General features: G+C 40.3%; 1 protein-coding gene across 6 annotated transcripts in view; it reads left to right on the forward strand.

The window, feature by feature from the left end:
* The first annotated feature begins 1005 nt into the window (after positions 1-1005).
* RC3H2 (ring finger and CCCH-type domains 2) overlaps positions 1006-25271 on the forward strand; it is a 30583-nt gene continuing 6317 nt past the window's right edge. For 2 of the 6 annotated variants that reach the window (XM_080561913.1, XM_080561915.1), the window contains exons 1-20: positions 1008-1167; positions 8886-9182; positions 10571-10688; positions 11145-11378; positions 12307-12482; positions 13425-13625; positions 14002-14134; positions 14374-14492; positions 14777-14889; positions 15511-15819; positions 16624-16838; positions 17934-18361; positions 18822-18992; positions 20160-20315; positions 21260-21473; positions 21665-21749; positions 22276-22357; positions 22736-22870; positions 23411-23518; positions 24559-24707. In XM_080561913.1, coding sequence (XP_080418039.1) covers positions 8952-9182; positions 10571-10688; positions 11145-11378; positions 12307-12482; positions 13425-13625; positions 14002-14134; positions 14374-14492; positions 14777-14889; positions 15511-15819; positions 16624-16838; positions 17934-18361; positions 18822-18992; positions 20160-20315; positions 21260-21473; positions 21665-21749; positions 22276-22357; positions 22736-22870; positions 23411-23518; positions 24559-24707 — 3377 coding nt within the window. In that variant the 5' untranslated portion in view covers positions 1008-1167; positions 8886-8951. Of the gene's footprint in view, positions 1168-5986; positions 6070-8885; positions 9183-10570; positions 10689-11144; positions 11379-12306; positions 12483-13424; positions 13626-14001; positions 14135-14373; positions 14493-14776; positions 14890-15510; positions 15820-16623; positions 16839-17933; positions 18362-18821; positions 18993-20159; positions 20316-21259; positions 21474-21664; positions 21750-22275; positions 22358-22735; positions 22871-23410; positions 23519-24558; positions 24708-25271 lie in introns of all 6 variants that reach the window. The other 4 variants (XM_080561914.1, XM_080561918.1, XM_080561917.1 and 1 more) reach the window with 4 other exon arrangements.

The following is a 25271-nucleotide window of genomic DNA, read 5'->3' on the forward strand; positions in this document are numbered from 1 at the left end:
ATTTTGGTGATTTTTATCTACAGTAATTGTCATGCTGAGATTTGGGAGCCATCTTGTTTACAGTGCAACTGCCTCACATTTTGGGGAAAAAAAGCATTTCTGAGCAATGTCTTTTGTTTGCATTTGTTACACTGTCACTGTCAGCCTTTTTGACCTTGTGATTAATATTGAGTTTGCTTGTTTTTCACAGAATGCCATTAATTTCTGGTTCTTAATTGCATCAAAATTACGAGCCTGACCTTGAAAAGCATGCTAATACCCTGCACTCACCCTTCCTGTATTTACAGGTATTAACTTGGGTATATGTACAGGTTTGTATGTAGCTTTTCCTTTGTGTCTACATTCTTATTTTAAATAAACTTCTTTGTCCTTGAGAGAGGTCATAAAACAAGGAAAAAGTTTATTTCTCCCCCACACCCCAACCTTTTACGCCGGGCTGCCATTACCCTTCAATAAATGTGCAGTTATGGGACAGATTTGGTTCAGCTGTGCTTACATTTGTGCTGTGCATACTCACTTTTGACAGACGCATGATTATCATTGGTAATCAGACCAACGAAATACAAGGAATGATGAAGTGTTCTCAGAGGCGTGTGAAGGGTATTTCCCTGCGTCAAAGGGAAAACAGGCCGACTTTTGAGGCGCACCTTTGCGGGGAGCGGGACTGTGAGGTTTTTGCCCCGCTGCTGCGCTGTGTGTGACCGTGAGGGGCAGTTGTGTGGGGCCAGGGGGGTTCCGTGAGGTGCCCGCAGCGTCCCGGGGAGCGTCGTGAGGGAAACATTTTGCGCCCGCCTTCACACGGAGGGCCTTTCCGGCCCCTCTCCGTACCTGTAACCGCCAGTCCCCGTCACAGCGCCGCAGGAGCCGCGCACACGGCGCTGAGGAGCGGCGCCGCCATTTCGCGACGCGCCGCCGGGAGGCGCTGCCGGCGGCCGCTCTGTGGTGCCGCCCCCTCCCCCGCCCCTCCGCCGTCACGTGGTGCCGCGGCGCTCTCGCGAGAGGGGCGGGGCGGGGGCGGGGCGCTCCCGGCTGTCAGCGCGATGAGGCGGCGCCGCCGGGGCCCCCGCCGCTGCCTCCGCCGGGCCGCGCCGCGCTGCCCGCCCCATGGCGTCTGAGAGGCCGGCCCGGCCCCCAGCTCCCGGCCCCGCCGCCGCCCGCGCCTCGCAGGTAGGAGCGGGGCCGCTTCGCCTGGGCTGGGCTGGGCCGGGCCGGGGCGGCGGCGAGGGAGGGGGGGGACGCGGTGACCCGGCGGGGCCCCGCCCGCACCCCCCCCCCCCCCCTCCCCTTCCCGGTTCCCGTCGCTGCGGAATCCGGGCCCCAACCGCCGCCCTCCGCCCCCCCCGTGAGGCGGCGGCGGCCATTTGGGGGCGGCTGCGGAGCGGGGCCGGGCCCGGGGCAGGTGTTGGGGCCGGGCCCGCGGGCGGCGGCCTCGGGGAGCGGGGCGAGGCGGAGCCCGCCCGCAACGGCCCCGGCACGGCCCCGGCACGGCCCGCGGAGCCCTCAGGTGCCGGGGGGAGCGGGAGCCGCCCCCGCGGCGCCTTGCTGCGGGTAATGGTGGAGGAGCCGCGGTGGGAGGCAGGCCCCGGCCCCGCGTCGCCATTCGGGAGCCTTAAATAAATAAATAAGTAAATAAATAAATAAACAACCGCGGGCAGGAGCGGCGGGGCTGGCCCCGGGGGGGCCGGGGGCTGGCAGCCAGCTCGGGGGGCCGGCCCCTGCCTGCCGTGAGGTAACGGCACGGCCCCGCTGACAGGGCTCCGGCGTCGGCCTCCGTCCCCTCGCTGTCGTTAAACGCCCGCTGAGGGTTTCTGTGGGGAAAGGTGGCTCTGATCGCAGCTCCTGTAGTTGCTCTTCATGCCCGTCACAGCCGTGTCACAGTGCTGGAAAGAACGTTTAAAACAAGCCTCCGATTCACACGTTGTGAGCTTGTAATAGTGGCAGAATTTTCATTTTCAGTAAGAACGTACAATTTAAATCTCCCGAATCAAAATGCTGTTATTTGCCCTTTGCTCTGTGTTAAACATCTGTGGAATTTCTAGAAATTGAATCGTGTATTGGTAGCACAGGTATTACCCTGTGAAGCACTAAATTCTCAATTTCTGTAATTAATCACTTTCCCAAGGGCTGCGTACGTTTTTAATGAACTTTTTCTTATATCTGCAGCATGGGCAAAGCTTTCCCCAAGAAAAGGTTTCTTATTAAATCACGTTGCTGTCTTGTTTGAGGTCATGGCCGTTTCTCTCACAAATATTAAATTCTAACAATTTTACCGACAGTTCTTGGGATATCCTGAACTTAAGGCATGGCGTTGAATATTCATCTTCTTTTATTTAAGGTTTTGCTGGTTTGCAATATTTACAGTGTCCAGAGGGTAATAGTTAGTAGCGTTTATTTTGCCAGGTGTATGATACCGAAGCTTCCCCCCAAAAAATGTAATTCTCTTAGTGGGATGAATAGAAGTGGGCTCTCTTTACTGGCTGGACCTGATGAAAGGAATAAAATTTATATCCATGGGAATATTAGGCCATTCTGTACAAATTTAAAAAGGCTTTCTGCCCCTTATGGAAACCCTCTGTTTTCTTGCTAATGTCTCAGAAAGGAATTAGTATTTCATTAAAATTATAATTGAAAAATGTTAGACCATGGAACCTCTTTTGTAAATTTATCGTTGAAGCATTGCAATGGAGATGGTGTTTAAAAAAACAAACACCCCAAGGATTTGAAAGACCTGAGGAACTAAGCCACACGTGAGAGTCCTCATTCTCTGAAATTACTTGTGAAGAATAAGGAATCCTTCAGCATATCTCTTACTGGAGTAATTGCGTCAATGTGGATCTGCTTAGAAACAGATTCCCTTAATCTGCCTTTGGTGCAAGTTCAACCAATTTTGGTGGCAAAGAAAATTGTTTGTTTATTTGCCCTTCAGCTAGTTCTGAAAAGGCGATACTGTTACAGGAGCTGAATTCATCTCGAGCTTGTGGCAAGGGCAAGCTCTCCTCTCAGTGACACCTACAGAGCACAAAAACCCCACGGTGGCATTACATAAGTATGTAGGAAACTTAAAATCCAGTAGCAGGACTTCTGCTGGCAGCACTTGAACAGGAACGAGCAGGTGTTGGCTGCCAGGGATACGCCGACTCCAGTGCTGAGCAGGGTGGGGAGATTTACATCGGAACCGAGTGAACTTTGGCCACCACTGAGTATCAGCGAACCGACGTTTCTGTTGGTGAATTGTGCTGCTGTTTGTTGTGAATTATTCTTCAGCCACGCGTTTAGGGAGGGCGAGGCGATCTGTTTTAATTTCTTAAGCTGGCTAGTGAAGCATCTGGTGGGCGTTTTAGCTAAACGTAGTGTAGGTGAAGTTACAGGTTCAGAGATGTCACCAGGTCTTCTTTTGGTGATAACTTTTCTGGAGTTGAAGGTAGGCTGTAGTATTCCCAGTACCATTAATGTTCAGTGGAAAAAAAGGATTGAAATACCGTCTCCAATGGTCGCTAAAGACTTTCCTTCATATAGAATCTGATGTGATATGAAGAGATTTACCTGTGACAGATTTTATGGAATGTAGAAATAAGTAAGTCTGCTCTGCAAAGAGGATTTATTTTAATTTCAAGTCATCACCGCTGAATGGTGTAAAGCTATTATGAGGGTAGCCCTTTTCTAAGCCTTTAGTGAAGCTAGTTTTGTAGATCTGTAGATGATGGCTGCTGAAGAGAAACGAACAAAAGATTCTAGCCTTTGCAGAGAATAATGCCAATAACTTAATTATGTGGGCACTCTAATTTTTTGACCCAGGCAGGATGCTTTCAGAACTGCCTAACTTGGGAAGGAAGGCTTGAAAAAGTTGGTCCTTGCAGTGCGAGCAATCTGCATAAATGGAACGTTAAAATGGAGATCTTTAAAAAAATAAAAAATAAAATAAAAACCATGATCTCTGCAGTCAACATTAAGAGCAAGTCAATATCAAAGACTATTTAATTTAGAGATTAAAAATCAATTTATGTCTGAGATTTGGGATTAAATCCACAGTGGGCTGTACCGCCTTTGTTTGTGAAAGCTCCATATAATGAGCCGCCATAAGTTTTTTAAGATTTTCCTTCATCTGCAGAGAAGACCCTCCTCCATTCAGCCCTGTCCATTCTCATACAAGATCTGCTTTCGGCACCGTCCGTTGCGGGTGTTCCACAGGGGACCCGAAGTGGCAGGCCAGGGCAGACCTCACGTGGTGCTCCCAGGCTGCTGGTCAGAAGCTCGGCAGCTCCCAGGCTGCTGCTCTTTTTTCTTTCCTAGGCGTTTGCCTGGGCTGTGGGGAACTGAGTTCAAGCCTTCGACCTTTCCTTGACCAGGGCTGGTACTTGCACACCCTGTGCTTTGGTAAATGCGCTGCCCCGGTGGTGTGCGGCCTTGCAGGGGAGCACCTCGGCCTCGTGTTGAGCTTGAAGAAAATAAAGCAGTCATAGAACGAGACGTGTGCTCACCGTGCCACCCAGGAGTTGGGGCACCTAGCTGGGGAGGAGGCGCTGGCTTTTTTCTTCCTTGCTCGACGAGCTACACCTCGATTTGGTGCAATGGCTGGCTGGTCAAAATGCACAAAAAATATTTAAAATGAGGAAAATCCAGGTGGAGGGGCTGAAATTGCTCTGTCTCAAGGCGTGTGTGTTTGGCTGCTTTTTTGGAAGGTGGAAATGTGGGTTAAAAGCATTTAAAAGGAATTGGGTTTGTATCTCTGTGTGGGTGAGAAACCTAGTCAGTGAATTAAAATGTAAGGCACCAGCACCGCTACCTGAAGCGTGTCCCTTTCTCTTCCTGTGTAATGGTCGGCCTCCTGAGGTCGTTAACGTCTGCCTTGGAGAAGTGAATGGCTTCTGGTGTGAGGGCTCCCAGCCCTGGATACGGATAGACTCCCAGATAAAGCGCTGGCATCAGAGTTTCTAATTAGCTAGCCCTGAGCCTGCTGCTCAGCGCGGTGCCTCGCTGTCCTCACGGTTTGAGTCCTGTTCTGAGCACCAGGCGTTTGTTGCTGTTCTCCACAGATCCGCCCTGCCTTCACAAAGCCAGAGGTCGCCAGTGGCTCTGCGACAGGGCAAACGTTGGAGTTCCCGCAGAGTTGTCCCAGCCCTGCCTTCCAAATGGTCCTGCGCCGTAGTGGGCAACGTGGGCTGGTGGGGGCTGGGTTCTGGCTGGTAGGCCAGGCAAGTAAGAGCAGGCAGAGAGCTGCTGCGTGTGGTGCCGTCGCCTGTCCTGAGATGTGTGTGGACCTGGACCGGTCTCTGGATATTGACTTTTATGAAATGTGAATGCATTTCAGATGTGAAGCATCCCTGTCGTGTTTACGTGAAAACTGCCCAGCGGTCCCAAGGCTCCTTTGGGAGGGGAAGATGCTGACAGAAGTACGGTCACCCAAGCTTGGCTTCCCTAGGAAGCCAGGCCTACGTGCTGCTTATGGGGCTGCTTATGGGGCCGTATCGAAAGGTTGTTGAGTCAGTACGATGGCTTTGATTAGTTGCAAAGAGTGTCATGGGATTAGGATTAGGTAGCTAAAAGTTAATGTAAAATAACATCCGAATCTTAAAACTTCCGTTATGTGAAAGTTGTACCGCTGCGTGAGAAAAGCTTTGGGGCTTCGCACCTGCTCCCCCCATCCCTGCTTTCAATTCCATCAAGCATCCTGTCTAAAATAATGATTAATCACTGACTTTCTCCTGATTGTTGTTATGCTCCATTGCAACCTTTACTGCAATGGGAAGACGTTATTGTGTTACAAACAAAATGACTCAACTGTAATAGTTTTTATTTATTATGTAACTTTGAACTTAGGCACTTGTGTTTTTCAATTTGTCATCTGAGATTGCTCTTAATAGTAATAGTATAACATTTATTGGAGTGATAGTATGTAAATATATTTTAAGTAAAAATTACCATTTCTTTTCAAAATCTTTACTTGTATATTTGGCCAGTTTCTGTATCAGACATTTCTTTTTTGCAGGGTGCTTCAACTTTGACAGGGAAGAGAAGCCTGGTGTTGTGTGCTGACATAGCGTATCTGACAGAATGAATAGATAGACCAAGGTGAATTCTACGGAGTATATTTTCCATTTTTTAAAACACAACACAAAAAAAACAATGCCACTGATTTCTCATTCACCTTCTTTATTGTGTTTCCTTCCTTGTCTTTGTTCAGTGTAGAGCACTGGAGCAATTTGTTCTTCAAGAGAACATCCCTGAAATGCGTTGTTTTTGACAAGGAGCAAGAGTCAATTAAACATGTGGCTTATGCTTCTTGTAGAAGTCAACATGATAATTAGTAGATGTGAGATTGTTTTCTTAACACACTGGAGTGCAAGAATGGCAGGATATCTGGCATGTTTAATAGAGTATGGAGACTTCCTCTGTCTATGGCTGCTCGAAGTTTTCAGAGTTCAGAGCTTTCCCCAGCTGTTGGCTGATTTAATTAGACTTTTTCCTGTCAAGAAATATGAAGGTCAACACATGCTTAGAAGAATCTGTCATTTATGATGATTAAATACTCAGAGACAGATCTTCAAAAATCAGTGGTGCTCTCTTAAAGAATCTGTTTTGTTTCAGTTCTGAGCTGGCCTGGAAAACAAACAGCTATATTGTAGAAGCTTGTAAATAGAGAGGTGGCTGTTTGTGCAAGGCTCTGAAGTATCTGTGGAAACTGAATGTGGCTACTGTGTCAGAGAAGGGATTCCTGCATTCGAGTTAGTTAATGAGTGGTGTGGAAATAGAGACTGTTTATTAGGAGGTTGTCAGTGCCCAACAGCATGTTAGCAGTGGAGCTGCGTGCGTACTGGCCTTTCCTTCAACTTTTCCCTCTGTGAGTCACGGTGGCAGCACACTTCCCCACGTAGCCTAGGCCGTGCTGCTACCTGCGCTGTGCAGTCAGCTGGCTGGAAAGCCACTGAGAATTGTTCTAGGTCAGCAGTAACATTGCGTTAGTACCTTGATGCTTCTGGTAACGCTGGCAAAAAGATTTAAGGACAGTGTTTACTGCAAGGCTTTGCACTACGATTCTGTGCATCTCGTCCTGCCGTTTTGGTCGGGAAGCTGGAGGAAATGGTGGGATTCTTTACCGAGGAATTAAAAATCTTTCCAGGCATGTTGGCTCATTGTTTGTTTTTGCAATTATTTACTTGTCGTCTGCATTTCCTTGGTTAAAAGACACGTGTAGCAGTAGCGGATTAAAGATGAGTGCCTTTTTCACCTCTGCAAGAGCTTTGACTGTGCTTTTGTAGAAGTTGGATGAAAATCTATTTTGTCCAGTGGATGTGAGTATTCTGGCTGATGCTGCAAGCATTGTCTCAGCAGTCTGGCTTTGGAGGGACAGGTTCAACTTTCAGTTTTTGTTTTACGTTTACTATGGGAATTCATTTGGGGAGGGAAAATCTCTGCATAATATTGAAAAGCTCGCTGAGATAAGGACATCCTGTACAAGTATCCTGTTACTTAAAGGCCACTGAATGTTCGTAGTACTAAATAGGATTTCTAAACAGATGGTCATAATTAACATAAAATACATCCACACATCAAGTCTATTTGGTGTTCTGGTAATTATTTCAATGGTCCGATACTTTAGCATTAATTAAACCGTAGCACAGCCAACAATGGGATCGCAGTGACAAGTCACTGAATTCAAATGCAGAGGGGAGAGCTCAGCTTCCCTTTTTCCATCATTGGAAAAGAAAAATAGAATTCTAAACGTGTAATTAAAACATTTGTGTATTTGCATTTCTAACAAGCTGCTAGGGTAGGCTTGTTCATTGCCTTGAAGTGAACTAACTGGTCTCTGGGTTGCATGGAAAGTCAACATCGCGGCACATTGCAGGGAAGGGTGGGGCTGCTCAGCTCGTAGATGAAGCTGTGAATGTAAATCTTCGTGCCGAAAGCTTTAGCGTGAGCGGTTTCGATGAACTTCTTAGGCCTGTTATCTTTTCCGTAGAACTTAAGTTATATAAAATTGTGTATCTTTCAGAACAATTTCTCTGTTTTTTCTCTGGAATACGCTTATGTAAAAAAATTGCATGATACTGCTAGACAGAGTACGGTGCTGATTTTTGAGACAAAAGACTTAATAACAAGCCAACTGAAGTTGTTGCTTGCTTTATCATAAGTGTTGTCCAAAATGCCTGGATTTTCAGTATATCGGGTATTTTCTTTCAAGCTTACTGAAGTGGAGTCGCGTTGCTGTCAGGTAGAGATGTGAAAAGCAACGCTGAACACCGATATCTCTGCCTGGCAGAAGAGCCCTTTGGAGGGATTCTCAGGACAAAAGGGGAAATGGCATAAGAGAATCATAAAACTAATCTCTTGCGCTTTTAGTATCTTCTTATTCTCAACAGAAATGCCTTAGAGAAACAGAAAATGCTGCTTTAAAAAAGTAAAAGGCAGTGTTTAGTTTGGTGTCTGATTAAATCCGAATAAGAACTTCAGAAAGAAGGGATTGCTCTACTTCAGATGAAAGCACGTAACGTTTTATACTCCCTCATTTTTTGTGCCGTCTCCCCAGGCCCATTCTATAATCAAGGAACGTTTTCAGCGTTTTGAAAATTTGAGTTTAGGTGGGATTTATTCATGCTTACACACTTTCTGAGCCAATAAATGTCTTCCTTTTCCTCCGCTAACGATGTATGTAATCCCATGAGAAGAACTTTAGTGCCGTTTATTGTGAATATGTTTACATTTAATTTCTGGTAGTCTGCATTGATTCAGTTCATGAGCCTTTTTCGTAGAGTTATTAAAATAAAGTTGTTTTTTTGACATAAGGATTCAGTTTTATTCTGTAAAATATTGAAATTGTATTTTTATTAAAAAATATTCTAAATTATCAGAAGGCATGTTTTAAATAATCTGTTATTCACTTACAGCTGCCAAAACGTAGTACAGTGAAATAATGGTCTGCTAGCCTGCTAAACAAGTGTCCAGCTTCCACAATGCCTGTGCAGGCAGCTCAGTGGACAGAATTTCTGTCCTGCCCAATCTGCTACAACGAGTTTGATGAGAATGTGCACAAACCCATCAGCTTAGGTTGCTCTCACACTGTCTGTAAGACCTGCCTGAACAAGCTTCATCGCAAGGCATGTCCTTTCGACCAGACTGCCATCAATACAGACATCGATGTGCTTCCTGTAAACTTTGCACTCCTCCAGTTAGTTGGAGCCCAGGTATGATTTAAGCAGCTTTTTGTTTTGCCACTCCATGTTATTAGCATTTACGTGCAGTACATGTGCTGATATTTTCCCCTCATTTTAGGCTGAGAAATGGCAAGGCTTTGACTTTGTGGTATGTTAAAGTCCATGTGTACCCTAAAAGGAACCACACCATTTTCAGAACCATCCGTTTCTCAGGAAACGAAAACATATTCTAGTTGTAAGCTGATTTCTGGTGTAAAAAGGCTCTTGAACTTTGACTGTAGAAAAATGCCTATTAGGGTATAAACAATTATCTGTCACTAGAAAAGCAAGCCTGCAGACTGCACTCGTTCATTCTAAATTTTCTTGCAAGGAGTCTCATTTCTACATGTCACATGTTCGAAGTAGCTAGCTGTTCAACCAAGTTCCAGAAATGTGTGTGTAATTTTTTTAAATATGCATGATGGCTTTTCAGTTGCATTTTCAGATACTGGCTAATCAGGCCAGGAATGTTCCCTGTGCTGTCTCGTAGCAGTGGCAAAACAGCGATTATATAATCAGTACTGTGCGTTATGGGGACTAAATAAGTCTGTTCACCTTATGCTGATTCATGTGTTTTTTCATTTTACGCTGGTTATAACACCTAGGTGATGCAGTAAGGACGCTTTTTTACTTTGCTTTTTAATGCCTTATCACATGCCTAGACACAACTATTGGTAATAACACTATATGTCAGTGTTCTTGTTTCTCAAATTCATCTGTTCCTTTCTTTTTTTTTTGTTTCTAAATTTGTGTCTAGTCACTGCCTTGATCTTAGAACGTTTGTTTTCCTGGTGTCCTAACTTCTTGCTACGTCTTTCAAACAATTGACTGTATTGTGACTAATGTTCCTTCTATTTTCATAGTCTGACCTTGTTAATCCACTTTGAGTTTTTCCACCAGTTAAGTTTGCTAGTTCTTCTCTTTGAAGACTTCAAAGCTATTTGTATGTCTATGTGCCTTTGTGCTTAAATTATTTTTTTTAACTTTGTTTTTGACTTTTTCATACTGTATTCTTGCCAATTTATTATAACTTCCCTGTCTGTAGTAAATCATGCTGGTCATCTCACAAATCTTGTGTTCTTCATTTATCTGTTAACTACATTCTCATGAGGCCTTGGTTATTGTTTTTTTTTATCCTACCTTTGTTCTTCATGTGTTAAGTACTAACAAAAGTAATCTTTCATTACCATGATTTTTGTCTTTAGTCCTTTCTGTTATTCCTTATTGCATTCCAGACAACATGGGTGGGTCCTGTCTTCTCTAAAAAGCATCGTACATCTGCAGTGTTATGTAATTAATGGTAGTGATGTTGGTACCATCATAGGCTTGTCAGATGGATATGTATAATTTTTTCTACCCTCTCCCTTGCATTTTTGTAGGTACCTGATCATCAGACAGTAAAGTTGAGTAATGTAGGAGAGAACAAACATTATGAAGTAGCAAAGAAATGTGTTGAGGATTTGGCACTCTACTTAAAGCCATTAAGTGGAGGAAAAGGTGAGTTTCTCCTGAACAGCAGAATTTTGATGCAGCAGATTGGCTTACTTTTAACAGCATTATGTTTTCAGCACTGATTTTAGGCTTCAGTGGGATAATTATCTCATTTTCATAATAAAATTTCCCCTATGTCTTTAAAAGCTTATTCACACCTGTGACACTTGGTTCTTAATTTCAAGTTTACTAAATACTCTTATTTAATAATATTTCCATGTACTAACTTTGTATTAAAGCAGAACTTTCCTCAAAGGAGGGGTTTGACGTCAGTTTTAAGACTCTAATTAAAATTCTTTTTGATAATGAGTTACCCAGAATTGCCCAAGAGAAAGGAAGATACCTGTGATTACATTCAAGTCCTAGAGACATACATATACTATTAGACATTTTTGTTTGCCTTGTTTAGATTAATTTGCCTGATAAAAAGCAGTAGTTTACCTTTTCTTTCCTTCCTTGTAGGTGTTGCTAGCTTGAATCAGAGTGCACTGAGCCGTCCAATGCAAAGGAAGCTTGTGACACTAGTGAATTGTCAACTGGTAGAGGAAGAGGGTCGGGTTCGAGCTATGAGGGCAGCTCGATCACTGGGAGAGAGAACTGTTACAGAACTGATCTTGCAGCACCAAAATCCTCAGCAGCTTTCTGCCAACCTTTGGGCTGCTGTCAGGGCACGGGGATGTCAGTTTCTAGGGCCAGGTAAGGTAATTGCAGAATCTGCAACAGGCTATGTTCAGCTGTACCTTTTCTTAACACAAAAACATTCCTTGGAAATTTCTTCTGTGCAGCTGAAAGTGCAATTACTTCTGGTTTTCAACTTTAAGCTAAGAAGAAAGGGAAAAAAAAAAAAAGAACTACAAGTTAAGAGAATCTGCTTTCTTGAAAGGTTTGGGGTTTTTTCTGCCTTACTGACTGTTCTTTGAAATGGTGAAGAATTATTTCAAAACTGGCAAAGAAGAGTAAATAAACATGCTTTCAGCACAGCCTGTAATGCAGTGTAACTAACATAGATTAGTTGTAATGCTGCCTGTGATCAGAATTTGATAGAAAACTGCAAATGTTCTCTTGTTCATCCAGTAGCTGTAAGAACATTCAACCTAACTTTAATTGCAGCATACTTTATTTTTAAATTTTATAGTGATGGTGTTTCTATCTTCAATACAAACAACAAGGTCTTAAAGTATGCTGCAAAAGTAAGCACGGAGATGAGAAGGAGGTTGTGTTTAAACTGGAAGTAATCCTCTCATGATTCTGATAATTGATGATAGCATTGCTGTGCTGTTCTCATATTCTATACAGCTTCATGGTGTAGCGTTGTTGAGATGTCCAAAATGACAAAGGCTACAAGACTACACAGTAGAGAAAAGTATAAAAGGTGCACCAATTATGCTTTTATTACTGAAAATCAGTCTTAGCTCTTTAAACCTGCTGTGTTTAGAGTGGTTCTAAATGCTCCTAAATTTCTTAAAATATGTGTGCAAAGCTTTTTTTATGATTAGTGAAATAAAGTAATAACGAATTATATTCAAGATAATTCATATGTTCCTACTTAGGGTGTTGATATATGATAGCCTTACTGTTTTTTGGCAACATATTTCTATTCCTATCTTATATTTTTGTGTTAAAGCTATGCAAGAAGAAGCACTGAAACTTGTATTACTGGCATTGGAAGATGGCTCTGCGCTCTCAAGAAAAGTTCTGGTACTTTTTGTTGTGCAAAGGCTAGAACCAAGATTTCCTCAGGCCTCTAAAACAAGCATTGGTCACGTTGTGCAGCTACTGTATAGAGCATCATGCTTTAAGGTAAAATACCTCAATTAACTTCAAAATATTTGAAGTTTGTTACTGTGAACTAGTGCAATTCCAAAGAACCCTTCCTGTGATTAATCTTTCATCTGTAAAATGTTACATAAATTCAGTTTCTACACATTTGAATAGTGTAGAATATATAGCATAAAACTGACATGAAGTAGTTTAAGAATTGAAGTTCTCTGCTAAAGGAACAAATAGTCACATGTGGAATTAGCTGGAATCAATTCTGGAATTACCACTCTCATTCCTAATTGCTGTTCTTCCTCTGGAAATTCTCTCCTAAATACAGAGGCATGAAACATGACACTCCCAGCCTGCTTCAGGAAGAAGTAAAATATTGTCATTTTTGGCTTTGTTTATTTTTGTTTGTTTTTGAATCACAGTTAAGAACACGGTTATCATAATATCTAATACTTAATGTCACTAAACAAACATGAAATCTGTTACCACCTTTTATGACAACTGTCTTAATACTTATAGTGGCCTCTCAGGTAAATATTCTACTCCTTAAATGCCACTATCTTAAATTTTTTCTTCCCTTGTATCATTTAAGTCAATTCTAGAGTCTTTCTTGTTTCTTTAAGTCATCGTCTAATGCTGGGCAGCACCAGCTACTGGTAGAACTACTAAATACCTTACCATATCAGATAACTGATTTGTGTGTTCTGTGACTTAAGATAATCTGATTGGCTACTAAGTTGGAAGTAGTGGAGTTGATATCACAGTTTTTTTACTAGTGATCCTGTAAAATCTTGAAAAGCTGGTTGTTTTGCCTGTGTGCCCTGCTAAGCAGATAATCAAATGGAAAAAAAAAAGTATAAGGTAAATATCCAGCAGTAATATACTTCTGTGTTTTGTGCTGGGTAGCTCTTTTTCTGGTAGTCTTAGAGATTTTTTTTGTTAAAGGAGTGTGTACACATCACTGTTTATTAGGTCACTAAAAGGGATGAAGATTCTTCTCTGATGCAACTTAAAGAAGAGTTTCGGAGTTACGAGGCTTTGCGGAGAGAGCACGATGCCCAAATTGTTCACATTGCCATGGAAGCAGGACTTCGAATATCACCAGAACAATGGTCTTCCCTTCTTTATGGTGACTTGGCACATAAATCACACATGCAGTCCATTATCGACAAGGTTTGTCAAAGGATGGTTTTAGTATCTTTGTAGTTTTGTGTTTGACTGTTAAATGTTATGCTAAAAATCCAAGGACTGCTTCAGTTACTTTTTTGTCTTTGGTTGGTTAAAACTAGAATGAAGGCTTTTCCTCACTGTAGTGTATTCTTCATATAAAGACATTTTGTTTTCTAGTACAGTGTTTTTTGTGTCTTATGATGAAGCTTCATAGGGCAGATTCTGAGTTGAGAAATAAAATTTCTCTCCACTGATATTTGCTATGTACTATCTGAAGACACTACTTATTGCATTTAGGAACCAATTTAATGAAAATCTTCTTAAAATTAGTAGTTCACAGGTGTATGATGCAACACACTAATCCTTACTTTGTTTTCAGCTCCAGTCTCCAGAGTCTTTTGCGAAGAGTGTACAAGAATTGACAATTGTCTTGCAGCGCACGGGCGATCCTGCAAACTTAAACAGGCTCAGGCCTCATTTGGAGCTCCTGGCAAACATAGATCCAAATCCAGGTATGCAAATGAATCTTATTTTAAGATCTCTTCACATTCTTCGTATCTAGCAAAGTAAATTATATAAGATAACCTCCATTCTTAGTTTCAAAATTCCTATTATTAATGTAGCGTATCATAAACTCTTCTTCAGGATTCTCTGAATTCTATCGTACTTTAGTGTTTTGGTAGAGTTGTCTCATTTATGATGCACTTAGAATTATTGACAGAGTGACAAGCCTGCTTTTTAATAATTTTAGATGCAGCATCTCCAACATGGGAGCAGCTGGAAAATGCAATGGTGGCTGTAAAGACTGTGGTACATGGATTAGTGGATTTCATTCAGAATTACAGTAGAAAAGGACATGAAACTCCACAGGTAACTGTATTTGACCATTGTGTGGTATGTCTTAATCTACACTTCTTGAAAGATGCAACTTTGAAAAAAATAAGGTTAACTTGAAATATTTATGGCATTTTCTGTGGAATTATCAGTGGTACTGTTATCTGTTGCATTCAGGTTTTGAAAACAGCATTTCTGAATATGGAATACACGAGAGCTCACTGAAAAATTTTAAAACTTCTTAAATGTGTGTATTTCTATGCTATTTTTGTCTGTTTATTGGAGTATAAGTGGAATGTCTTTTATTTGTGTTTCTTAAGCCACAACCAAATAGTAAATATAAAACAAGTATGTGCCGAGACCTTCGACAGCAAGGGGGATGTCCAAGAGGAACCAACTGTACTTTTGCTCATTCCCAGGAAGAGCTTGAAAAGTGAGTATAGGAGACTCTTTTTTCCCCAATTTAAATCCAAGCAGTTTCCTTAGAACTTTGAAAATGGTTTCTTCTATGCATTTATTCATTCTGAATGGGTTCATGAATCTCTTGAATTGACAACTTCAATGTGAAGTTGAAGGTGCAGTAAAGCAATGCCTGGAAACTAATTGCATTTTTATATATATATATATATATATATATATAAATTAAAATTTTATTTTATGAAACAGTGTAGGTTCAGTCTGTCAGGGATTGGTTATACGGTCCACAGGGGAGAGAATGTTAATTTTATTTTAATTAAGTAGTAAATTGAGTTATTTAGGTAATATGTAACACATGCATTTTTGAAGCTGTTCTCATGCAAATCCACTTCCAGAGAACTGCAGAAGTCAATCTTCTAAGAGGAGGTGGTCTTTGGTTACAAGGAAAATGCTGATGTTCTACTTGCAGATTCGGCCGAACTGTTGAAAATAAACGCCAGTGTAAACTCCTGTAAATTTTGGTTATAATGTTTATCTCAATCCCTATCTTTAGTCAGTTTTACAAATAAATTAAACTGCACAATAAGCATTTCTTTAATCATCTGTCTTTTCTGTGTTTGCGTACGTTTGTTTGTAGATACCGCCTGAGGAACAAAAAAATCAGTGCAACAGTGAGAACGTTCCCCCTTCTAAATAAAGTCGGCGTAAATAGCACTGTCTCGACCACTACAGGAAACGTAATTTCTGTCATAGGAAGCCCCGAAGCAACAGGGAAGATGGTGCCGAGTAGTAATGGAATAGCTAATCTAGAAAGTGGTGTTCCCCAGTTGATCCCTCGCTGTGCAGACACCTCCTTGAGAGCTTTGGAGAACACCAAGAAGGGAGGGAAGACTGGAGCCAATGGCCAGAATGTTTCGGGATCCCCTACAGAATCACTACCTGAAAAGTAGGTAACATTTTTTTCATAAAAATAACTAAACACAATATTCTGTCTTTAGGTTATCAAGGCAAGAAAGCTTGTGATCAGAAATAATAGGTACAATTCTGGTCCTGGCTTCCTGTTTTTGGTGGTGCTCACTGGCAGCAGAGTTGTGCAAGATCTTGTACTGCAGTGCAGACATCATACAAAATTTGGATTCAAGCTGTCAGAGCCAGCATCAGTTGTTTTAGCTGTTGAATAGTTCTATGTAATATAAATTTGCAAATTTCTCCCTATATCTTTTATTCTCTTGTTCTCAACTGGTATATAACTTAGTATTGGGCTATTACATAAAAACAAAACAAAAAAACTAGTACTCAAAATTTGATATTTCTTGGAACCAAGAAGAATTCATGCAGTAGTTTGTTTGTTTTTTTTTTTCCTTAAATCAAGAAAAATCCCTTTATAATAAATCCCTTTATAACCCTGGAAACCTTCCAGGTTTTGGGTTTTTCCTTAAAAATGCTTAGGTACTTCTCTATGAAACACTGAGCCTCTAAATTTTTCAAAGCCTTTGTCTTTACCAGAATACGCTTAGAAGTAGTACGTAAGCTTATGAGTATATACCAGCACCATCTATATATGCTTTTGAGTTCTCTTATGAGAGAGTCTGAGATTTGATAATACCATCAGTTTGGGGTATTAGATTAAAATTCCAGAGGAAATGACTTTACCCAACTTTTCACTATCCATAGGAGTGTGTACACAGAGAGATGATTAACTGAAATAAGTAAAGGTCTGCTTAACAATTCCTTGGTAATCCTTTTTCAGTAAAATTGGTTCTCCACCCAAGACTCCTGTAAGCCAGGCAGCAGCTACCTCAGCTGGTCCTCCCAATATTGGAACAGAAGTGAACTCTGTGCCTCCAAAATCCAGCCAGTTTGTTCCCAGAGTACCTGTCTACCCTCCACATTCTGATAACGTTCAATATTTCCAAGATCCCAGGACTCAGTTGTCATATGAAGTTCCACAGTACCCCCAGACAGGTGAGTGAGATGCACACTGAGACGATAGGTCTGAATTCTCATGTAGGTAAGCCTGCATGTTGTGTGTTAAGAAATAACTTTGGTTTCATTTTAGTGGATTTCTTTCAGTTTTGTGGATTTCGTATCAGCTGAATGTTCATTTAGTAGAATACCGTTCCCCTGCTGAATATGGGAGGGGCCTGTAGTCTGCTTCCAGTATTGGTGATTCTTGTCTTGAGTGCTGTATATTATGCAACTTGTACCTTGATAATCCAGAACTTGAACCTCAAGGTCTCTCATCTACTTTTTCCTTATTAGCATTTAAACAGGTTTAGTTAGGCTCACTCACCTTGTGCCCTATCCATGGAGGATATCTAGAGCTGAGAGTCAGACCCAGAGGCATAGCTTGCTTATAGTAGTGTTTAATAAACAAGAGAAATACCCTGCTGGATTACATGTATTATTAGGAGTGATATTTTTTCCTGCTTTAGTCATTCAGAGTCGTGGGGAAGAACAGTGTTTTCATGTATTATGACGCTCTTACCTCTTTGTATTTGCTCAGATGTTTTTGAAAGGTTTCAGTAATCTTTTTAGGTTGCCATATGCATGTTTATTAAGATTTTGTTCTAGCATCGGGTCATTCACAAGCTATCAGAACAAATGTTAGAGGTGTTCAGACAACTCTCTCCAATGAAAAGGAGTAAACCAAGTGTGAAATGGTTACTTGGAAACCTTTGAAATTATTTATTTTTAGCAGTATAGCTTTTATTTTAGAGGTGCTATTTTAACTGTGTATATAAAGAAGTGTTTAAAATGCAGACTTTTTAGTTACATAGATAGTTAAACCATAATATCTGGGAGCAATGGCAGAGAAAGTCGGTTTTCCAGATTGGGTCATGTTAGTAAAGGGTCAGCACTGCATCTGCAAATGTGGTTGTCATACATGAAATTATACTCCATTAAAGAGATGATAGGGTCAGTAGTGAGTTTGTAGAAATGTGATGCTTCATTCTCTAAAGGTGTAATGCTTTACTTAATGCTATTTGGAGTTTTAGAAGGTGTAAAATTATGGGTCATTTGTGGTCACATTAAATATACCTTTTTCCAATTTTCAAGGATATTATCCACCACCTCCAACAGTACCAGCTGGCGTGGCTCCCTGTGTTCCTCGCTTTGTGAGGTCCAATAATGTTCCAGAATCCTCCCTCCCACCTGCTTCCGTGCCATATGCCGATCATTACAGTACATTTCCCCCTCGAGATCGACTGAATTCTCCTTACCAACCTCCTCCTCCGCAGCCGTATGGACCAGTTCCTCCTGTCCCTTCTGGAATGTATGCTCCAGTTTATGACAGCAGGCGCATCTGGCGCCCACAGATGTATCCACGAGATGATATGATTAGGAGCAATTCTTTACCTCCCATGGATGTGATGCACTCATCTGTCTATCAGACATCATTACGTGAGAGATACAACTCTTTGGATGGGTATTACTCTGTGGCTTGTCAACCCCCAAATGAACAGAGGACTGTGCCTTTACCAAGGGTAAGTGAGAGCCAGAAAGGGAGGGATTAAGGCTTTATTCTAAAGGTCGTTACTGAAGAGTTGGTAAATAATTAGCATAGGCCTCCTCTGTTTAGTTGAGGTTACAGAGATAAGAAATTAGACCTGGACAAAGTTTTTGTTCTGTTTTATAAACAGAATAAGATGAGCCTGTGAAATAGATTACTGTAATCTGGATTAGGACCAGAGCCATTCTGCCTCTGGAATTCCTGTACAAGTTGATAGAATTCATTACGTATTGATTGAATACATTACATATTTTAAGATTTGATTTACTGTACATGGACTGCGTTTTCCTCCAGATCCTTGCAGGATTCTTCTAGTGATATTGCTGGAAAGTTACAGTCCCAAGGGAATACATTGTCCAAGTGTGTCTACTGCAAGTATTTACCTTTCGGTTAGAGTATGGCAGAATGAACAGAACTATCTTTATTATTGCTAGGAGCCTTGTGGTCACTTGAAGACTGGTTACGATGAGCAGTTAAGACGGAAGCCAGAGCAATGGGCACAATACCACACGCAGAAAACTCCTCTTGTGTCGTCAGCCCTTCATATGGCAACACCTTCTCCAACACCACCTTCTCCTCTCTTCAGCGTAGACTTCAGCACAGAGGTGGGAAGCCAAAGAACTTCTTTATTTTCCTTTCCTGTTTCTGTAAGATGCCATTTAATATTTCTAGTAAAGATTTTCCATCTGCCATCTGTTGTTCAGAAAATGAATTTCGTCTTTTAGCAAGAGGAGAGTAGTATCTAATAATGAATACATTCAATTTGTTATTAAGCTGATGCTAAACATGATTGCTGAAAAACTTCAAAAAGTGAAGAAGTCAATTCAATTTCCTTTCATTAAAGGAAATATAACTATATTGAACTTGCTTTGTGAACTTCACAGAGTTTGGTGTTTTTTTTGTTCTCCACACATAGGAAACAATGGTTGTTTTCCACTAAGGACCTTCCTTAACATATTCAAAATTGGCAGTATGGCATGACAAGTAGACTGAATCAACCTGCAAAAATGCTTGTCAAATCCCAGAGAATATATACCCATTAAAAGTGACAAAAGACACTGGTAGAATATTGTGTACCTATGCGATACAGTTCTGTAAGCAAGAATGGAAATCTACCAAATAGTAATAGTGTGCTTTGAGTGTGGGGGGTAAAAAATAAATAAAAATCATTCACTGTTTTCTATACATGTAACATAAATGCATCCAAGAAATTCTTTGAGAACCACTGTACCAAGCACTCTTTGCTGTAGATTACTGGTTTCACTGTTCACACTTGAGGCGTTGTACTGTAATTATTCAGAATAGGTCTTGTAAGGTAGATATACCTGAAGTCCTTCATGGGTGTATTCAAGGTATATCAGGATTTAGGTCTTCATCCAGGCTGGAGTGTTCTGAGTCGTACTTCTATCTGCCACTGGCTTCTACAGTAAAGAAAAATGCATGGCTTCCTCTGAATTAACTTACTGTAGGTAATCACGTGAAGAAACCCGCTACCAATATAGCGACACTGATTTCAGCCTCTTATCTTGGCAGGTCAGACAGTTACTTGTACTGGGAAAGCCTACCCTTCTTGGACAGCTGTCAGCTGCACTGGTTTAAAATTTGATTGTTGAATGGGTTATGCTGTCCCTGAGTCAAGTCTTGAACATGGATATACCTCCTTGGTTGACTTTTGATATAATATGATTAAATAGCAGTAAATGTCTTTTCTTATTTTAAGACTGAATGCCCTGTTTTTCTTATTTATTACTTATTTATTCCCTTTTCCGTAGTTCTCAGAGAGTGTCAGTGATTTGAGTGGAACTAAATTTGAGGAAGACCATCTCTCTCACTATTCACCGTGGTCTTGTGGCACTATTGGCTCTTGTATAAATGCTATCGACTCAGAGCCCAAGGATGTGATTGCCAATTCAAATGCCGTGTTAATGGTAGGGGTTTTCTGCATGTTATCTCATTAGTGTAATGATACTTACATGCTGAAGTGTCTTCTGTTTGATTAAACAAGCCTTTTTTTTCTTTTATTGATAGCTTCTATTCTTAGTATTTTAGTTTAAAGTAGCTTGGCCCATTTGAAATTGTTTGGAGTACCTCTTCCTAGTTTTGTAAACAAACTACATGTTTATGTCAGTGACAGGATGTAGTGCCAGGAATAAAATTCTCAGACATCTGAAACAACCATGTTAATAACACATCTCTATAAATCAAATATGTATTCAAAATGTTTTGAGTAGAAGGTCTGTAAATTAATAGGATTCGCTGATTTTTCTTAATGTGTTCTCTAATTATCAGAGTGATGGGATAAAAATTTTGACTTTTCAATCCTGTCTCTTTTATCAACTTTTTATCATCTGACTTCCATGAGTGGGGGAAAAAAATGAAGTACTTCAGGAAACAAAAAAAGAAATGTAGTATGAATCATGGCACACAGCTTACTTTTGGAGGGCTGAGAGCTTATGCTTTTTAGAGAAGAGATTACCCTTTTTAGAGCCTTTCTGTTATACAGTGTAGCAGGTTACCTTTATGTCCTATGTAGGACATAGAACCAAATATTATAATTTCTCAAGTCTTTTTAATACTTCTTCCTAGTACAGGGAATGGTACTGAAGGACCTTAAAACAATAGTGGAACATTTTCTGCCTGGAAATACTAGCTTGGAAAAAAAATACACTTCTAATGCTGGCAATAGCTTTCTGATGGTCAGTTTGCTGTTAAAAGGCAATAGTGAAATCATCGTGGTCCATCTTGGCTCTCTAGTGGAATTGTTTTTCATCACTGTATTCAGCAACAGTAGTCAGAAAGTCATTCGCCAACCGAGTCATATGAATGACCTCAAACAAGTCTGTGTATCTCTTTCTGTTCCTTAAATATATAGGATTTGGACAGCGGGGATGTTAAAAGGAGAGTGCATTTATTTGAAACTCAGAGAAGGGCAAAAGAAGAAGATCCTATAATCCCATTTAGCGATGGACCGATCATTTCCAAGTGGGGTGCAATCTCCAGGTCATCCCGTACAGGTTATCACACAACAGATCCTATTCAGGCCACTGCTTCCCAAGGAAGTGCAACTAAGCCCATCAGTGTATCAGGTACAAGTACAGGCTTCCTATTGACAACGTAGCATATATCACGAGCATTTCTTCTTGTTTATATTTATTGCAGCAGTGAAGATGTAAAGAACTAAAACACCTGTATGTCCTACTTTTTAAGAACAGATATATATATATATATGTATATATATAAAGATAAGGTAATGCAAACATATTTTAAATTGTTATAGATTACGTCCCTTATGTCAATGCTGTTGACTCGAGATGGAGTTCGTATGGCTCAGATTCCACTTCATCAGCACGTTACGCAGAACGGTATGGACTTGTCCTTGGTATACGCAGTTAACAGTGTTTTCTATAGCTGGCTAATGTTTAATATCCCTGAATGTAATTTAAAAAAATAATTACTAATAGACCTTCTTAATTTTTAAAGCAACAGATTTTTTCTACCCATTGTAAAGCCTTTGAAAAACTAAGTTAAAACTTGTGTAGTCTGTAATACTAAATGCAGGTAATACCAGATTACTAGCAATGTTACTCTTGAGACACCTAATCAAAGAATTAGTCAGGTACTGCCAAGCTATCCAAAATCTACGTCCAAATCTGATCTTGACTTTTTCAAGTTTTCTTGCCGCTTCTTACCAGTAAGGATGTTTGCTTCATATGATGCTTTAGGGTACTGTTAATATACCCCTTTCCTCCCTTGCCATGAAGATGAAGAGCTTGTTACCTTAGTCATGTAGTTTGTCCAAAAACCTGATATTGATAGACTGTTTTTTTTGTGTCCTTTGATTTAGAAAACTTGCTTTTAATTCCCAGTTTTACCTTCTTTCTCTTAAAGGGACAGATTCATAGTTACAGATCTGTCTGGTCACAGAAAGCATTCCAGCACTGGAGATTTATTAAGTATTGAATTACAGCAGGTAAGATCAGATATACCATGTGCTTTAAAAAAAAATTTTATTTTTACCAATTTATTCTTGATATAATCTACAGAAAACAGTGCAATTAGCAAGGTGGTCGGTGAGTTTCCTAGACATGAGTACCACGACGCTTCGTGGGGTGCATAAGGACAGCTAGTATGAGCTGTTCCGTTGACATCAATAAGACCATTTTTGGGATAAAGTAGTGGACTTGGTAAATGTCAGCAGATGCAGAGCAAAATAGATGTTGGACATCAAAGGAACACATAATTATCCATCTGGAGTGAGAGCTGTTCTTTTTGTAAGCTGATTTTATATTGCTGTTTGACAACGTGTTCTAAGTGTACTTGTAGGTAACGGGTATGTTTCTTTTCGTAGGCCAAAAGTAACTCGTTATTACTTCAGAGAGAGGCGAATGCACTAGCCATGCAGCAGAAGTGGAATTCTCTAGATGAAGGCAGTCGCCTTACCTTAAATCTTTTAAGCAAGGAAATTGATTTGAGGAATGGTGAGGTAAAGCAAGGGGTAATTGGGATTAAACAAATCTTTGGGTTTTTTTTTGTGTATATATGTACATACGCACACATGAACACCCTCTCAAATCTAATGCTCCCAAACATTTATAATTCATTCTATGCAAGTTAAGTTGCTATTGTTATTACACCCAGTTATTTCCCAAGATCAAGTAGGTACACCTGCTGTGCTGTTGCTCCAGTCATCCACTTACAAAATGGGAAGAATGTGTCCACTGATTTTCATGTGATCCTTTCTCTTTGCTCTACTTGTGCATGTTAAAAATCTAAAACTTCTGTCAGTGGGCTACAGAAATTTCAACTCGGTATTCATTGTCTATATCACTGCTTTGTGAACAGATTATGCTGTGTGTTCTGTCTTGCCTATACCTGAAGTTTTGTGTTTAACTAGCTCTTCTGTATCATAGAAATGTTGTGTCCTAGACATGCACCTTCTGTTTTCACTTTAGTATTTGAGTGTTGTGTGAAGCAAGTGAAAAGCCAACTTGATGTTTACAGAAAGTATTTTATTCTTTTCTAGACTGATTATACTGAAGACTGTGCAGATGCAAAGCCAGATCGAGACATTGAATTGGAGCTGTCAGCCCTAGATACGGATGAACCCGATGGGCAGGGTGAACAAATAGAAGTAAGTTAACAATCTGTGTCTAAAAAGGTCGCTGGGTTCTTTCATTAATTATTCAAAAAAAATTAACAATTTTTCGTACACTAGTAGAATATGTTGATAGCAAAGCCTTTTGTCTTACTCTTTGTACTGATATCAAGCATTTGTCTTACTTTAACACTAGGGATCTCATACTTCTCATTCAGATACGTGGCTGTTAATAATACCCAATTTAAAAGCCAGCTCACTGTTTTCTGTGGTAGCTTTCAGCTTTTTACTCTTTACCTTTTGATAGCATTAGTCATGCGGGGAATCTGTTCCTTTCCACTTCCTTTCCAGCATTGAAGCTGTAATTTAAGAACGTTTTACATTGAAGATCACATTTAAATGTGATCTTTAATTTTTTAAGATCACATTTTATTTTTTTCATCTTTAGTTTTTTTTTTTTTCCTTTTTGATACTGTTTGTTTGAAAAGGACTGAAGAATTTGGAAGCTATTTTCCTTCCTTCTTATACAAATAATTGTGTAAGGACAAACAATTCTGTATCCCTTATGAATTCTAATAAACAGAATGTGGTGCCTAGACTGCTGGGATTAGCTGTAATTTCAAACAGGTGATCAGCATGTAATCTAGATATGATCTGATGATCTCTTCTGTAATCTGCCTCTTATGTCAGCTTTATAGCTGGAAAATGATGGAGATGGTCAAAGCACTCCTGAAATGCCTGATGAGGAGGTCATACCTGCAGCTAGGGAGCTTCTTTAAAAAGTTCTGTTTGAATTCCAGTCCTCTTAGGAATTCACAGTTTATATCACATTACTTCTATAAAAAACAAACAGGATAAAAAAGCTATGTTAAAGATATCTGATGAAGTGATAGGCAAAAATGAAACATGAGCACTTCTATATTAAAATGTGATAGACGTACCAATAGTCTGAAATAAGAATCAAAAGTCACATGAAGACACTCCAGTTTCCAGCAGCTTAATGTAGTGGAACATAATAGGAGAATTTGAAGTTGTTAGCAACAGTGTTGATGGACATTTCTCCTTTTCTCCTGTAGGAGATTCTGGATATACAGCTAGGTATTAGTTCTCAAGATGATCAGCTGCTCAATGGAACAACTGTAGAGAACGGGCATCCACTAAAGCAGCACCAGAAAGAATCTATGGAACAGAAGAGACAAAGTTTAGGTGAAGACCTTGTGATTCTGTGAGTGTTAGACAAAACAGCAGTGTCTGCCAGTATTAGACAAACAGCAGCATCAAAGTAGATGAAGTATGGTTGTTTAAGGATGAACTACATACCTTCTCAGACTTGGGGTAGACATCTGCATTGTGTATACATGGTGAAGTGAGAAGAACCTGTTAAGAAATCAAGTTAGGTCACAAATGTGAAAGTCACAGGATGGTACCATTGTTTGTATGCATTGTTGTTATCATATATGCTGAAACGTGTCACAGCTGTTAAAAATACCTTTCACATGTTCAGTAAGCAAAAAATGCAGAAGTATTTTTATAGTTGCCAGAAATTTTGAAAAATTTCAAAAGGTTAAGTTTCAGACTGTTTGCACAAATCTCCATAGAGAGGTAGTTTTTAAAGTACACTATTTTAGGTTTACATGTTCTTTAGTTTTTAATGTATAATTGCAGCCCTTGAAAATGAGGCAGACTGCATTTAACATCTTGAGCATACCCTTCCCTAGTAAGATGTTTTATTCCTGTTGCTAAAATTGAGTTTGTCAGTATTTATTTAATGCACAGAAATTCAGTTCCG

Source organism: Anser brachyrhynchus (genome assembly GCF_964034855.1).
Source record: "Anser brachyrhynchus genome assembly, chromosome: 19".
NCBI classification, from domain to species: domain Eukaryota; kingdom Metazoa; phylum Chordata; class Aves; order Anseriformes; family Anatidae; genus Anser; species Anser brachyrhynchus.